This window comes from Lynx canadensis, chromosome A3, assembly GCF_007474595.2.
Source record: "Lynx canadensis isolate LIC74 chromosome A3, mLynCan4.pri.v2, whole genome shotgun sequence".
Classification (NCBI taxonomy): domain Eukaryota; kingdom Metazoa; phylum Chordata; class Mammalia; order Carnivora; family Felidae; genus Lynx; species Lynx canadensis.
The window spans coordinates 63,541,566-63,558,105 of NC_044305.1; the positions used below are offsets into that span (position 1 = coordinate 63,541,566).

The 16,540-nt window shown below is 45.5% G+C and overlaps 1 protein-coding gene across 1 annotated transcript in view; it reads left to right on the forward strand.

Moving 5' to 3' along the window:
- SLC3A1 (solute carrier family 3 member 1) overlaps nucleotides 1–16,540 on the forward strand; it is a 36,908-nt gene that overhangs the window by 11,045 nt on the left and 9,323 nt on the right. The window contains exons 4-6 of the mRNA XM_032592635.1: nucleotides 286–411; nucleotides 11,160–11,279; nucleotides 14,322–14,446. Coding sequence (XP_032448526.1) covers nucleotides 286–411; nucleotides 11,160–11,279; nucleotides 14,322–14,446 — 371 coding nt within the window. The remainder of the gene's footprint in view (nucleotides 1–285; nucleotides 412–11,159; nucleotides 11,280–14,321; nucleotides 14,447–16,540) is intronic.

Here is a 16,540-nt window from a genome sequence, read left to right on the forward strand (position 1 = left end):
TGTCCGCTCCTTAAATTGGCCTCATTCTACATTTGAGAGCATTGGTTTGCTATTGCGGTTGTTAGGAACAGCTTCTACTAGACAAATATACCCCAACTACATTTGTGCGGCATTCGTGGGTGACATTTTAAGGAATGAATTTATCCAGTGCTCTCCCTAGAAGGAAAATTCCAAGGATTTGCGCACTCCGCCTGCACCGGGCCAGGGATGGCAATGATCGTTTCTTTTCGGGCAATGCCATTACATGGATGCTAAGAAGGTGATATGCTATTTTCTGTTTGCTAGCTAAGCGTGTATGGAAACTCCAGTTGGCACTTTGACGAAGTACGAAACCAATGTTACTTTCACCAGTTTATGAGAGAACAACCTGATTTAAATTTCCACAATCCTGATGTTCAAGAGGAAATAAAAGTGAGTACGGATACCCCCACAGACTTCTCCATTGCATGGGTGTAGAAGTGGGTACCCGATACACTTTGTGTTGAACAGTAATTGTTGACTTCGGCTCAGGTCACGATCTCGCGGTCCGTGAGTTCGAGCCCCGCGTCGGGCTCTGTGCTGACAGCTCAGAGCCTGGAGCCTGTTTCAGATTCTGTGTCTCCCTCTCTCTCTGCCCCTCCCCTGCTCATGCTCTGTCTCTCTCTGTCTCAAAAATAAATAAACGTTAAAAAAAAATTAAAAAAAAAAAACAACAACCAAGTAATACAATTAAACTCTGGGATTATGGAGTCTGAGGCAAATATTAGACCCTCAGACATGCTGGTCGTTCCTTCCTCACACAATGGACGGGGGAGGGAGGCAGAAATACCTTGGTAACTTAGCCGTGAGGTACCCCTCTGCCTGTGATGATGAGAGGATGGAGTGAGGTGCGCCAGAGTGTGGGCTCTAGATCTGAGCCTGCATCTGGACCCAGCGCCACTGCTGCTATCGTGGGCTTCTGGGTGAGATATTTGGCTTTCCGTGTCTCTGACCCCTCATCTGTGAAACACGGTCGAAGGCAGTATTTGTCTCACGGGCTATCTGGAACATTGCGGGACATGACCCATGCACGGCCTTCTGCATCCAGGTCGTGTTCTAAGCACTGGAAATGCAGCTGCGAATCAAACCTGCTCTCAAGGCATTGTCTGCAAACCGAGGGGAGGGCACACAGTTACCAACTAAACGTGTAACGTGTCGGGTGGTCCCTGAGGGTAAGGGACGTCAGAGTGCCAGGCACAAGTTGGTTTGGGGCCATCCCTCCGTGGAGGTCCTGTTTGGAAAAAGACCTGAAGTTTGAAAGGGAGCCCCGTGGATGTTTGGGGGAAGAAGGTTCCAGGCGGGAGGAAGAGCCAGTGCAGAGACCTCGAGGTGAGAGTGTGCTTCGTGTGTTTCAGGAATGACGTGGAGGCTGGTGCATCCAGTGACCGGAGGGAGCAAATGGAAATGCAGGACACCAGCTAAATTTTCATTTCAGATAAACAACGAGAAAGATGGTATTAGGGACCCGCTTCTGCTAAAACATTACTCGTGGCGCATCTGAAATGAAAACTTAGAGGGGTGTCCTGTGTTTTATCTGGCAAGCCTGCCAGTGCATAGGAGTGACACGAGAGGGAGGGTTAGGGGCTGAGATCCAAGAAGTGGAGACGAGGGGCGGATCCCACGGGGCCACGAAGGCTGCTGTAAGGGATTCCTGCTGAGCTGCTGAAGATCCCTCCGTGGCCCCTCACAGGAGGCTTCCTGTCGGCGGTCACCACACAGTGGTGGTTCCAATACCCAACACGACAGACATCAGCTGTGGTGTTGCTGCTGCTGCTGCTGTGGCTGTAGTGGGCAGGGATTCAGGTTAGTGGGGGAGTGCTCTGAGGTCGGTAGGTGGGGAGGGGACCCGAACAGAACAGAGAGCTGTGGGTCCCTTTCTATAGCTCACACCCTGTCAGCTAAAGGGTGAGGGTGCAAGTGGCCACGCTGGAGCCACTGAGGGCGCCCACAACCCTTAAGTTTGTTCTTGTTTTTTTTTTTTTCTTTCCTCTTATGTTTATTTACTTTTGAGAGAGAGAGAGAGAGAGAGAGGCAGAGAGAGAAGGAGACAGAGGATCTGACTTGGGCTCTGCGCGGATAGCAGTAAGCCCGATGCAGGGGCTTGAACTCACAAACTGTGAGATGATGACCTGAGCTGAAGTCGGATGCCTAACCAACTGAGCCCCCCTGGGCACCCCTCTTGTTTTTAAGTACTACCTCTAGGGAGATATAATTCACACAAACATAAAATGCACCCCTTCAAGTGTATAATTCAGTGGTTTTAGTCTCTTCACAGAGTCGTAAAGCTATCACCACTGATTTCACAACATTTTCTTCACCCCCTAAAGAAGCCCTATATCTATTAGCAGATACTCTCCGTGCCTACCCCTCCCCCCCCTCCATTGCCGGCAACCGCTAATCTACTTTTTGTCTCCGTGGATACGCTTGTTCTAGACATTTCATATAAACAAAGTCGTACAATATCTACCTATATGTCTATGATATGTATCTGTATTTATAATCTACATTTAATAAGTTGCGAAACTGCCCAGCTCTATTCCAAATCAGCTGCACCATGTTTAGTCCCGGTAGCAATGTGTGAGGGTCCCGATTTCCCCACATCCTTCCTTGCCAGCACTTGTTACTGTCTGTATTCTTGAGTACCGTCATCTTAGTGGGTGTGTAGTGACATCTCACTGGGGTTCCGATTTACGTTTCCCTGATGGCTAATGACGTTCAGCATCTTCGCATGCGCTTATGTAGTTTATTTTTATATCTTTGCTGGAGAAATGTCTGTTCACATCCTTTGCCCATTTTAAAATTGTGTTATTCGTCTTTCTGTTGTTGGTTTTAAGATTCTTTTGAAGTTTATTTATTTTGAAAGAGTGTGAGCAGGGGAGGGACAGAGAGAGAGAGAGGGAGAGAGAATCCTAAGCAGGCTCCGCACTGTCCAGAGCAGAGCCCTACCTGAGGCTTGAACCCACAAACTGCAAGATCATGACCTGAGTCAGAGTCGGATGCTCAACTGACTAGGCCACCCAGATGCCCTGGTTGTAAAAAAAATTTGTATAGGGGCGCCTGGGTGGCTCAGTTGGTTAAGTGTCTGACTCTTGATTTTGGCTGACAGGGAGGAGCCTGCTTAGAATTCTCTCTCTCTCTTTCTGCCCTTCCCCCGCTCTCTCTCTTTCTCTCTCTTTCAAAGTAAATAAAATAAACTTTAAAAAAGAAGTTTATATGTATTCTGGATACATGATTTGCAATTTTCTCCCATGCTGTGGGGTGTCTTCTTGCTTTCTTGATGGAGTCCTTTGAAGCACAAGTTTTAAATTGTCCAATTTATCTGTTTTTTTTTCTTTTGTTGTTTGTACTTTAGTGTCATTTAGAAACCATTGCCTAACCCAAGGTTATGAAAATTTTTTTATGTTTTCTTTTCCTAGTTTTATAGTTGTAGCTCTTACATTTTAGGTATCTGATCCACTTTTTAAATTACCTTTTATATATGGCATGAGGGGGTCCAACTTAATTCTTTGGCATGTGGCTATCCAGTTATTCCCACAACATGTGTTTAAAAAAAAAGTTATTCTTTCCCCATTGAACTGTCTTGGAACCCTTTTGAAAATCAACTGGCCATAAATGTCAGGATTTATTTCTAGACTCAATTCTTCTCTATTGATCTGTAGGTCTGTTCTTGTGCCAATACCACAGTGTCTGGATTAGTCTAGCTTTATGGGAACTTTCAAAACTGGGTCGTGTGAGTCCTACAATTTTGTTCTTCTCTTTCAAGATTGTTTGGCTATTTTGAGTCCTTGTATTCCTTTCTTTCTTTTGGCGATCAATTATTATTATTATTTATTGGAGTATAGTTGACATACGATGTTATATTAGTTTCAGGTGTACAACATAGTGATTTGACAATTCCGTATATTACTCAGTGCTGCCCACAGTAAGTGCAGTCGCCATCTGTCACCATACAACAATGTCAAGAATATTATTGACTGTATTCCCATCGCTGTACTTTTCCATCTCCATGACTTGTTCTGCAACTGAATGTTTGTACCTCTTAATCCCCTTTATCTCTTGTGCCCATCTCTCCACCGACCTCCCCTCTGGCAGCCACCAGTTTATTCTCTGTATTGAAAAGACTGTTGTTTGGTTTTGTTTTGTTCTTTAGATTCCACAGATAAGTGAAATCATATGGTATTTGTCTTTCTCTGTTTGACTTATTTCACTTAGCATAATCCCCTCTGGGTCCATCCATACCGATGTAAATGGCCAGGTCTCATTCTTTTTATGGCTGAGTAATATTCCGTTGTGTGTGTGTGTGTGTGTGTGTGTGTGTGTACAAACCACATCTTCTTTACCCATTCATCTGTGAATGGACACCTGGACTGCTTCCATAGCTTGGCTATTGTAAATAATGTTGCACTAAACATGGGGGCGCATGTATCTTTTTGAGTTAGTACTTTTGTTTTCTTTGGGTAAATATCCAAGAGTGGAGTTACTGGATCATATTCTTTCCATATGAGTTTCCATATGATCAGCTTGTCAATTTCTGCAAGCAGCCTGCTCCTGGGATTTGAATAGGGATTGCATTGAATGCGGGCATCAGTGTGGGGCAGCATTGCCACTCTAACAATATTAAGTCTTCTGGACCAGGAACACACGATGTCTTTCCACTTGTTTAGGTCTTTAATTTCCTTCAACATTGTTTTGTGTTTTCACTGTGCAAGTCTTGCATTTTGTTGTTGTTGCTGTTAAATATATTCCTGTAGACTCCTTACTTCTATGGCTGTTTTTACTACACATGTTTAATGTTTCCCAGAATTTAGATGAATTTAGATGATCTGTTCCAGAAGTAGGCACCTTGTCAGTGCAGCCTTGTCTCTTTGAGGTTGGGGAGAGGGGAGTGGGGCAAAGAAGGTTAGTTTTAACCTTCTTTGCTGGAGGGTGGACGCTGTCTTCCATCACCAAAGATCATTTACACACCCCCACCTGTACCTTTCCCCCCCCCCCCCCCCCCCCACACACTTTTGGGCATTTACTTTGTGCCAAGTGCCTTACCTGCATCATCTCATTTATGCTCTGACCAAGCCTTATTTAGGAGACTGTAGGATCATTTTACAGAGAAGGAAACTGAGGGTGAAAGAGGTGAAGTCACCCACCTGGGGCGGATTGATCCAGAGCAGGATTCAAACCCAGAGTCCATCCTCTTACTCACAACCCCACTTCCGACTTGAGGCAAACCCGTTTCTGTCTCTGTGCTTCACTTTTCCTACACAGTTTTTCAAGGGGTTTCAGTTGGAAATTCATAAATGTGGTGGGGCGCCTGGGTGGCTCAGTCGGTTGAGCGTCCGACTTCGGCTCGGGTCATGGTCTCGCAGTTTGAGAATTGGAGCCCCGCGTCCCGCTCTGTGCTGACAGCTCAGAGCCTGGAGCCTGCCTTGGATTCTGTGTCTCCCTCTCTTTCTGCCCCTCCCCTGCTCACATTCTATCTGTCTGTCTGTCTGTTTCTCTCTGTATCTCAAAAATAAGTAATAAACATTAAGAAAAGAAAAAAAATAGAAATTCATAAATGTGAGTATAATCCAGTCGGTTTATCAGGCAGTGGATTTTTCTCCAGGCTCCTTGTGGCAAATAGAGATGGACTGTCTGGAGATGTTTAGACAAGTGTGATCAATTTTGTCCAAAGGTGCCAGCCAATACATTAATTATTTTTTTGACTGTTCCAGCCGTTCCCTTGCAGGCATTCAAGTAGTGGAACAAGAGCCTTATTTACTAGTCTCAACAGAATGAGATTCCCCTTGGGATGAATCGTTAACTGCCTCCAGTTGAAGGTTAGACATTTTTGTAAGGCTGGTATAGAAGACTTGCTTCTAGAACTAAATAAGAAAGGCCAAGAAGCTGCAAGGAAAGGCTCTTTGCTGCTGAAGAGGGACTTTTCACACGAAGGGGACTTTCCAACACCCTCCTACCCCCCAGCAGCACTTATCTCTGCAGTAGAGCTAAGCAGGTTAATTATTTGCAACCCAGCGAGTTTGTGGTGGGGAGGCATTTGGAATGATTCCTGCTTGCATACCAGCTTGCACTCATGGCGACTTCTTGCTTCTGGCTCCCATCAGATTTCAGATTATCTGCACAGTGGGAGGCAAGCGGGGGGCACGCGGCACACAGCACCCTCGTCTCTCCTCTCTGTATCCTCCTTGCACTGGCCTTCAGGGGACTTGGCTCTGCCCTGAACCTCTCGCAGCTTGAGCGTGTTTACCTCGTGAAGTCTAGAAGCCTTCTTGGGAGAAGGTGGAGGCTTACATTTGTATGGCATTTTGGACGTTTCCAGCCACTTTGGTTTTTACTTGCGATCAAGTCTCTTCCTTGCCAAATGAGCGAACAGAAGTCCAGAGAGCTGGGTTAGTAGCAGAGCAGGGAAGAGACTCCACACAGCCCAGCCCTCTGCCTGAACGGTGTCAGGACCCTGAGCCCACCATGTGGAAATGTTGAGTGCTGGAGTGTGGGATCCTGGGGAGTTAGTATGTTCATGGCCACTGGGGACAGGGAGCCCAGGTACCCCACCTCCACTCACCCCACCCCACCCCCCACCCCGCCCCGGCTTAAATGTCAGCTCTGCTCTGCTCCTACTGAGCACGGCGTTGGTGGTGAGGTGGTGAGGTGGTGAGTATTTGAATTTACAAGGTCTTAGGGAAATCATTTTCCATTTGCATTTTGGAAATCAGTGTGGAGAAGGGGCTTGAGTGGGGCAGGTCTGGAGGCAGAGGGGCCAGGGGAGAGGATGGGTCAGTCATCAGGGAAGAAATGCCAGGGGCTTCGGAGCAGTGAGGTGGCACGGGGTTGCAGGGGTATCATCAGGTTAGAGAGGAGTCTGGCGTGACTCTCAGATTTCGGATTTGAATGCAGACTGGCGGTGGTGCCATTTCCTGAGATGGGAGACAAAAGACGAGGCGGGGGGGGGGCATGTCTTAATCATGGAGAGTTTGATGTCTGAGACGTCAAAGTATTCAATGGAGACTCGGATATAAGGACATGGAGCTTGGGGGACATGTCTGGCTTAGAGATAAAACTCTGGGATTTGTGGGCATGCAGACAAGGCCTACAGAGGTCGGGCAGGTAGTGTCAGTGAGAGCGCCAGGCTGGCCAAGATGGACAAGGGGGTCACTTGCAACTGAGCTTGAGGTGATTGTTGGCATGTGGGAATAGGGGCCAGGAGTTGGCAGATCTTCCAATCGAAAGAATAAAATAAAATAAAGCAGAGCAAATGGGTAAGGGAGCCAGAGGGTTCCAATTCTGGTGCCACCACTTACTAACTCTGTGACCGTGATCGAGTTACCTCATCTCCCTGTGCCTCAGTTCCCTCGTTGGTAAAACAGGAACAATAATGACACATACCTCGTAGGGGTGATTGGGGATTAAGTGGTTTAACCTCTCTGTATGGCATTTAGGATAGGGTGTTCCTTGTTATTTAAATGCTTGTTAAATAATAAATGGGTAGATAAATGAGTCAATACAATGTTGTGAAATGAAATGAACAGGGAGTGTAAGAGCCCCCCAAAGTGCTAATATTTAACTTTTCTTTATTTTTGAGACAGAGCGAGAGCATGAGTGGGGGAGGAGCAGAGAGAGAGGGAGACACAGAATCCGAAGCAGGCTCCAGGCTCCGAGCTGTCAGCACAGAACCTGATGCGGGGCTCGAACTCACAAACCATGAGATCATGACCTGAGCTGAAGTCGGACACTCAACCGACTGAGCCACCCAGGCGCCCCCCAAAGTGCTGATATTTAAAGGACTGCGGAGTAGACAGAGAAAAGTGGCAAACGAGGAGTGGGTATCCGGGAGCTAAGGGATAGGAGTATTTCTTGAAGGCGCATTTAGACAGCAGGGCCAAACACGGCAGAGAGATCAGGTAATATAAACACCCAAGTGTGAATTGACTCTAGCAGCAATACTTTAGTCCCTACAGAAACTCTGCCAGGCGGGTGTAATTTTATGGATGAGGAAACCAAGGTCAGTAAGGCCATGCAGATGCCCTAACGCACGCAGCTGGATGCAAAGTGGGGAGCTGGGAAGGGCGCTCGAATGGGTCAGAATCCTGAGCCTGTGATCCTTCCTCCATGCCCTGCTCCTGAAGGAGTTAGCCAAGAGTTTCACCAAGATTTCTGAACAGCAGTAGGGTCGATTTTCTTTCCTTTGCTTAAAAGCAGAGAATATAGTTTTCTCTCTGTACTTCTAAAATATCCTATAGTTTGTTATTCCTCTTTGAGATGGACTGAACCTGGGGTTTATGTCACTTTCAAGACGATGTCTTACAGATCGTCACCTGTAAGAGCAGAGTTTTTCTATTTCGCAAACTAAGCTTTTTAGGTAAATGGCCCAGTAACTTTAGTCATCTCAAAAGAAAAGTTTTGCCTGTAGGTTTCGTGAATCTGGATATGAGACTAGTAATGCTGAATTGGTTCCTGTTTTACTCAGCGCAGTGAATTGTTTAAGGAGAAAAGAATGAAAACCAGGACTCTGTGATGTCATGGGAGTTATACAGGAATCGGGGACACAATGTACTGTCCCCAGAGTCCCGTGGCGCCTCTGTGGGTCACCCAGACCCAGCAGAACTAGGCTCTGTGCCCATTTCTGCACCAGGCACCCTGGGAGAGCTTAAATGGGGTAAAGAGAGGGTTAATGATTAAAATCTAGAGCTCCCTTTTCTCACCTAGTTGGGAGAATAAATAGCACAAATATTTTTCAAGAGCACATTTTGGATTATCTGAATGAAGACCACAGCGTTTTTACAATGACTCTCAAAAATAACCATCCAACTTTTGCTGTTTTGTCTCTTCAAACGATCATTGTATCTCTTACTGGACTGAAGTGAAAACCCTTGCCAGGGCCAGAAACCTTTGCTTGGGTACACATTTCTCATTTTTTATGGCTGGGCCAACCGTTAGCAAGTCTAACTATTCCCAAAGGGAATAAGGACCCCATGAAGAAAGTGAGCAGATTTTTTTCTGGGAAATCCGTGCCCCAAAGCTTAATGTTTACAACAGAGTGGTGTTTAATGTTTTCCCACAGCTTTGTCGGAGGTGGCTTGGATGGATTACAGCTATTTGTGTCCCACCCCCACCCTGACCCACCTCCCATGTTCTCTCTTGTCAGGACCAACGCCACCTGGCCATAGGCCTGGGTTGTATGGAGTCTGAAGCTTGTGAAAATTTGGGGCCTTCTTAAAATAGTGTAAAGTTAGGTACAGGGTGTTTACTTAGCCCGGGGAAAGAAGGTGGGTAGGAAGGGGCCGGGGTTACTGAGGGGTCCTGAAGCTTCATGCTGAGTTGACCCCTGGAGCCACCGGGACGAGATGGTTCTGCCTCATCAATGAGGTACCTTTACATCTATTGACTTCTCTCTCTCTCAATCTCTAACCAATCGCTCTCACTTCCTGCCTTTCTGCTGCGCTGACCTCCAGGACCAATCCTGCTATTTCATCTTCTTGTAAGATCATGTGCCTCTCCTTTAAAGCTTTTTATCCTGGCTGTGACTTAAATATTCTTGCATTACTGTTTGCTGTCTAGTTGGGGATTCTAAATAAATTCAGGAGACCTAGGACCATAGCTATTGTATTTTGCTCATGGTTGTAGGGCTTAGCTAAGTGCCTGGCCCACAGTTGGAACCCGAATACTTATTGAATGAATGCATTTGGTTAAGAGCAAGAGGCTAGTAACAACAAATTTGTGGGTTTTGTGTGGGTAGAACCAGCTTAAGGGTATTTGGCTCAACTGTGTCCACGCTAAGATTCTAAGTCTGCTCTTAGATTTGAAAATGTTTTTCAAGCTTTGTTACTCACACTTGTCACTTTAAAGGGACTTGACCTCAGCAGTATTAACCCTTCCAGTTAGCCTGTAAGAAACCCTTGAGACCCTTGAATTACAGCACTCTAGAGACCCCACATTCACATGTAGACACGAATCACATTTTAAAAAGGACACATGTTTTTTTGGGTGATAGTCTTTATTTGGGAGCCATGGCTCTGTTCTCCATAAATTAGCTACTTAGTCTAGTACTCCGAGTTGTGGGCTGTTCTGTTTTACTGTGATAAGTACGTTCCTGTAAAACCTGCCACTCAGTAAGGGCTGAGCTGAGAGGAAAGTGGGGAGAGCCACTGTCCCTCTGCAGAAGGGTAGCTTGTGGCTGGTACCAGAGTAGAGCCAGCTGGCAGGGGTGGAGAGCGGAGACCTAGTTCCTCTGCTCTTCAAGGCCCTGTGGTCCTTCCAGCTGCCCCAGTAGAGGCCAAGTCAGTTCTGCCTCCGTGATTAGCCATGCTGTCCTACAAACAGTCTGGAATGTTCTTCCTAATCGTACTCCCTGATAAACTCCCACTGGTCAAGGTAGAACTGTAGCTCTTCTTTCGCTGTTTGTGGCCACCCATGTTAAATTTGATCTTCTTGGAGCGCCAACAGCCCTGCAGACAAGGAGTCTCCTCTCATGATGTTGCAGTGCACCCCGCCTGGCATTATTAGGTAATCTTCTCATGTGTCCCCAACTATGCTGTAAATGCACTGACGCCCGGGGCCATGCTGAATTTTCGTGTCCCAATGGTATCACAGCATGTTTGACTTATTTGGGCTTTGTACTGTGTACTTTCAGTCCATGACTGGTTCACTGAGGACCTGGTGCTGTGGTCTGAGGCAAGGGTAACAGAAATGAAAGCTGCAGTCTTTCCTTCTAGAATCTCCCACTCTGGTGGAAGAACCCTTCATGACCTGATGCTTAGCTGATTGTTTTCTCTGTTTGGAGTGACCTTTAAGGAACTGGGGTTTGGGGGAAGATATGTTCCCAGTTTCTCCTGAGTCCCTTTCACTGTGGTTTCATGCCTTCATTTTGAGTGATTCTTTAAACTTTGGAAGCATGCTCATAACGTTAATTACAAATGTAACATTCTGAATTCAAATTTGAGGGAAGTATGGGAGTCCATAAATGCAGTGAGAGTTCACTACATTAAGCTGCTGCTATGCTCAACAGACAAAAATACACTATAGGAGTGCTGTGCTTTTGTATCTGGAGATGGCCGTTTTATAGTGGAAAGTCATTACAGACAGAAACTTTAATTAAGCATTATAAACATAATGCATAATGTAACCAAAGCATTTTGTTTCTTTGTGTTTAGGAAATCATACAGTTCTGGCTCACAAAGGGTGTTGATGGCTTTAGTTTCGATGCTGTTAAATTTCTTCTAGAAGCAGAGCATCTGAGAGATGAAGCCCAAGTGAATAAGACTCAAATACCGGTAAAGTTTTGTCTTAAACATTATTTTTTCCCCCTTTCTAAAAATGTCATCAGAGCATTTTCTTTTTTTCTTTATGTTTATTTATTTTTGAGAGAGAACGTAAATTCAGGAGACCTAGGACCGCAGCTGTTGTATTTTGCTCATGGTTGTAGGGCTTAGCTAAGTGCCTGGCCCACAGTTGGAACCCGAATACTTGAATGAATGAATTTGGTTAAGAGCAAGAGGCTAGTAACAACAAATTTGTGGGTTTTGTGTGGGTACGAGAGTGGGTTAGGGGCAGAGAAAGAGGGAGAGACAGAATCCGAAGCAGGCTCCAGGCTCCGAGCTGTCAGCACTGAGCCCGACACAGGGCTCAAACTCATGAGCTGAGAGATCATGACCTGAGCTGAAGTTGGTCACTCAACTGTCTGAGCCACCCAGGCGCCCCCAGAGGGTTTTCTTTTTTAGCATGAGACACCACTGACCAGAGAGGAATTTGATCCTATCTACTATAGGAAGCTTTTAAAAAAATATTTAATTTAGTTAAATTTATTAATATATGCCTCTGAGGGGCGCCTGGGTGGCGCAGTCGGTTAAGCGTCCGACTTCAGCCAGGTCACGATCTCGCGGTCCGTGAGTTCGAGCCCCGCGTCGGGCTCTGGGCTGATGGCTCAGAGCCTGGAGCCTGTTTCCGACTCTGTGTCTCCCTCTCTCTCTGCCCCTCCCCCATTCATGCTCTGTCTCTCTCTGTCCCAAAAATAAATAAACGTTGAAAAAAAAAATATATGCCTCTGAATTTTAAAGCATAGTTTTTTTTAGTTTATTTTGAGAGTGAGCACACTGGAGTGGGGGAGGGGCAGAGAGAGAAGGGCAGCATGGAGCCTGATGCAGGGCTCAAACCCACGAACCAGATCATGTCCTGAGCTTAAAGCAAGAGTTGGACTCTTAACTGAGCCACCATGGTGCCTGAAGCGTAGTTGTGTGTGTGTGTGTGTGTGTGTGTGTGTGTGTGTGTGTTTCCATGCCCCAAACGGGGCTTGGACTCACAATCCCAAGATCAAGAACTGTATGCTTCACTGACTGAGCCAGCCAGGCGCCCCTATCGGAAATGCTTTGAATCGTTTTCTTTAGAAGAACAGAGTTGTTTCAGATGCACAGGCCTAGATGTTTCCTTCATTGGCACCCTCTGATGTAGGGCATCCTTAAGGAGTACTTTGGTGACAAGGGTTCCGAGGGCACGGGCTCCACCAAGGGCTCTGACAACTCACTGCGATTGTATCATCTCACTCAAGCTCAAGTGGGGAGGCTTAGGATTCCTGAGCTGCTTCTGTAATCATTAAAGAACACACAGAAGAGCAGGTAACACACGCCTGCTGAATGTCTGTATGCTAGGTGTTTATTTAGAACAGTCCATTTAACTCTTGCAACAGCTCACAGGAGACATTTCATGATCCTCATTTAGAAAATCTTAGAGAACTGACTTTATCAGGGGTGATGGAGATGATAAATAGAACTATAAACCAAGCCTATCTTGCTACAGAATCTGGGTTCTTTGTGGTTCCACACCAGTGGTTCTCACCCTCCCCCCCATGTCACACCAGAGACAGTAATCAGGATGCCACTCTGCTCTTCTGGTTGACCACCACTCTACAGTCACTCTATGTTCAATGGCTAGACAGGAGTCCTAAAATGGGTTGCAGAGTAATGGATTTGTAAATTTACACAATGGATTATACATTAGTCAAAATAAATGAGTTACAGTGACACACAACAATATGGGTGAATCTTAGTGTAATGTTTAGTGAAAAAAACTAGGGGCACCTGGGTGGCTCGGTTAAACATCTGACTCTTGATTTTGGCTTAGGTCATGATCTCATGGTTCATGAATTTGAGCCTTGCATTGGGCTCTGTGCCAACAGTGCAGAGCCTGCTTGGGATTCTCCTTCTCTCTCCCTCTCTCTGTCCGTCCCCTGCACGCTTTCTCTCTCTCAAAATAAATAAACTTAAAAAAAAAAGAAAAAACCCTAAATTATATAGAGCATGATACACTTTACATGAAATGCATATAGTTAACTATCAAGTGTCTAGCTTTCGTCCTAATAGATTTATGGGTACTTAAGAATATCATTAAACCAAATCAGTTAACTAAAGAAAAGTTGGCAATGCCTGGACTAATTATGAGAGCATGTCCTGAATCAGAGGCCATTTTTTGGGGAGGCGCAGCGGTGGGAAGCACATGATTTCCAATAGGGAAAATGAAGGGGGTAAAAAGGTGATATATTAGTCCCAAAGAGAAGTGCATATCCTTGGAGAAGAAATCTCAAAGTAACCTTCCTAATTATGATGAGATGTCATAAGACAGGCATATGCCTCCAGCCACGACAAAAGATCAGAACAATGGGTCTTGTGTGCCACCCAAGACAAACTTAAGGAAAAAGTGATTTCAGTAAGAGACTTAGGACTCCAAAACTCTTCACTTGATCTAGCAAGCAAGTTCACTTATTGAAAAGGAGTCCACTGAATGGATGGCAGTGTAGATCCATGTCCTAACCCAGGATTTATGACCTTGGCTTGTGTCAGACATAGTCTTTTACTTTGGATTCTAGATCACTGTAACCCTAGGAAGGCATAGAATGAATACCAGGAAAAATTACTGAGCCCCTGGCAGTGTTTACTTACCACTTCTATCCTTTATTCTATTACACTTTGGACAATTTTGTAAGCAGATAAAGTCCAGGTGTAATAAGGAGCTCTATGTTTCCTTTGCCTTTAAACATTTAGGACCACTAAATGTTTAGGAAAAGGGTTTTGTTGAATACATTTGCAATCAATACATAGTAAAATTTGTTTTACTTAATAATTTAAGCATCAAAGGAAGTCCTAATAGTCATGAATGTTACTCTCCAGCCATAAAACCCCATGAGCACTTCAAGTCCTCGGATCATCCTTTAGCACGTTTGTCTTGGCTTGAGCCCTTTGAAGAGACCATCTATATTCGCCTAAGGCCAGCTATAGGCATCTGACATATGAAATGATGGTAACCATGTTTCTTGGTTTCCTAAGGACACGGTCACACATTACTGGGAGCTGTATCATGACTTCACCACCACCCAAGTGGGAATGCATGACATTGTCCGGAGCTTCCGGCAGACAATGGACCAATACAGCAGAGAGCCTGGGAGATACAGGTGACCACAAGACACGCTTCTGTTCTTCACGGGCGTAGGGTGTGATCTATAGCTTATCCTTCACAGCCAGGCATTCTCGAGAGGCTCAAGTTATTTAACAAACCTCCATAACTACAGTGTATTATAATTCAGTTTTGCCAGGGCCTGGGATAGTCTTTCATGTTGTTTTAACTTTGCTCATTTTCAGTTTCTTTTTTTGTTCAGACAATGCGCATCACAGTCCTTCACAGAATTTTGTGAAATTAGCTTAAAATACGTAGTCTAAATGTTAGTCACTGACTATTCCACTTTTAATCATTACTATTTGGCCTGTTAGTGTCCAGTGTCCAGTATGAATCCAAATGTTTAAACTAAACTATTAGATCACAATGGTTAGCAACACAGCTTTGGAATCAGATGGACCTAAGGTAGAGTCCTGTGTGTGACCTTGGGCTGGTTCGCTGACTCAAGTCCCACTTTCTCAATTAACAGGTGATAGTGAAACCCTTTTCAGGCTTTTGTGAGACTGCAAGAGATAATGTCTATGAAGCACTTAAAACAGGGACACATGAACTCACTAAATCTCTTCCTATGTTTATATACATCACCCAGTAGCATCAACAGGAGTTAAAGAAATTTCTCCTCCTCAAAGTAGGTCCTCTGATTGCTATCCCCATACTACAGATAAGGAAACTGAGACTCGAGCACAAAGGCAATGGTCAGGTGGTAATGGCAGGGATGGAACCGGAGTTGAAACACTTGGGTTCCAGATGTCGTGCACTTACTTCAAACAGGTGAAGTCAGCACTGATGTAGGTCATTTCAGGCTGTCTTTCCCTAAGAGTGTTTGTTTCAAAGTAAGCTCTACAACCAACGTGGGGCTTGAACTCATGACCCCAAGATCAAGAGTCACGTGCTCTACCAACTGAGGCAGCCAGGCATCTCAAGGGTGTGTGTTTTTTTTTTTTTTTTTTTTGAGAGAGAGCAACAGAGCGCACATGTGGAACTGTGAAATCATAACCTGAGCCAAAATTAAACATCAGATGCTTTTACAAATTAAAAAAAAAAAAATTTTTTTTTTTCAACGTTTTTTATTTATTTTTGGAACAGAGAGAGACAGAGCATGAACGGGGGAGGGGCAGAGAGAGAGGGAGACACAGAATCGGAAACAGGCTCCAGGCTCCGAGCCATCAGCCCAGAGCCTGACGCGGGGCTCGAACTCACGGACCGCGAGATGGTGACCTGGCTGAAGTCGGACGCTTAACCGACTGCGCCACCCAGGCGCCCCAGCTTTTACAAATTTTTAAAAAAATGTTTATTTTTGAGAGAGAGAGTGCAAATGAGGGAGGGGCAGAGAGAGAGGGAGACAGAATCTGAAGCAGGTTCCAGGCTCTGGGCTGTCAGCACAGAGCTGGATGTGGAGCTCACACCCACAAACTGTGAGATCATGACCTGGGCCGAAGCTTAACCGACTGAGCCACCGAGGCGCCCCTCCAAGTGTTTGGTTTTTAATAGCCAAGGGTCACCCTGATAATAAAGTGAGGCTTTATAGGGATTCAAATAAAACGGGAAGATTTGGGGGGGAAAACCCCTTCACATGATATGCAGACACACACTGCAGATTCTAAGTGTGAGGAAGATTGCTAAAGAGTTCCTGGAAGTTACTGAGTTTTAATCAGATTTAGAAAGAAAGAATATTGACTGATCTCCAAATGTATTTTATGTTTATTTGGAGAGACAAAGAGCAGGAGCAGGGGAAGGGCAGAGAGAGAGGGAGAGAATCCCAAGCAGGCTCCGTACTCAAGCCTGACACATGGCTTGAACTCAGAACTGTGAGATCATGATCTGAGCTGAAATCAAGAGTCGGATGCTTAACCAACTAGGGCACCCAGGCGTCCCCAAATGTATTTCCTAACTCTCAGGCACGGCATAGTATTAGGCTAGTCCTTGGGTTTATTGTCCATGAGAAGTGAGAAAGAGTCCAGGTGAGCAGGCATGCCACTACTTGGCCATCTGGCTTGATTCTGCTTCCTAGTGAGCCCAGCTGGATGTGGGTAAGAGTCCAGCAGACGGAAGCAGCTGCAGAATGCTGCTCAGTCCCCCGACGGGCCCTGAG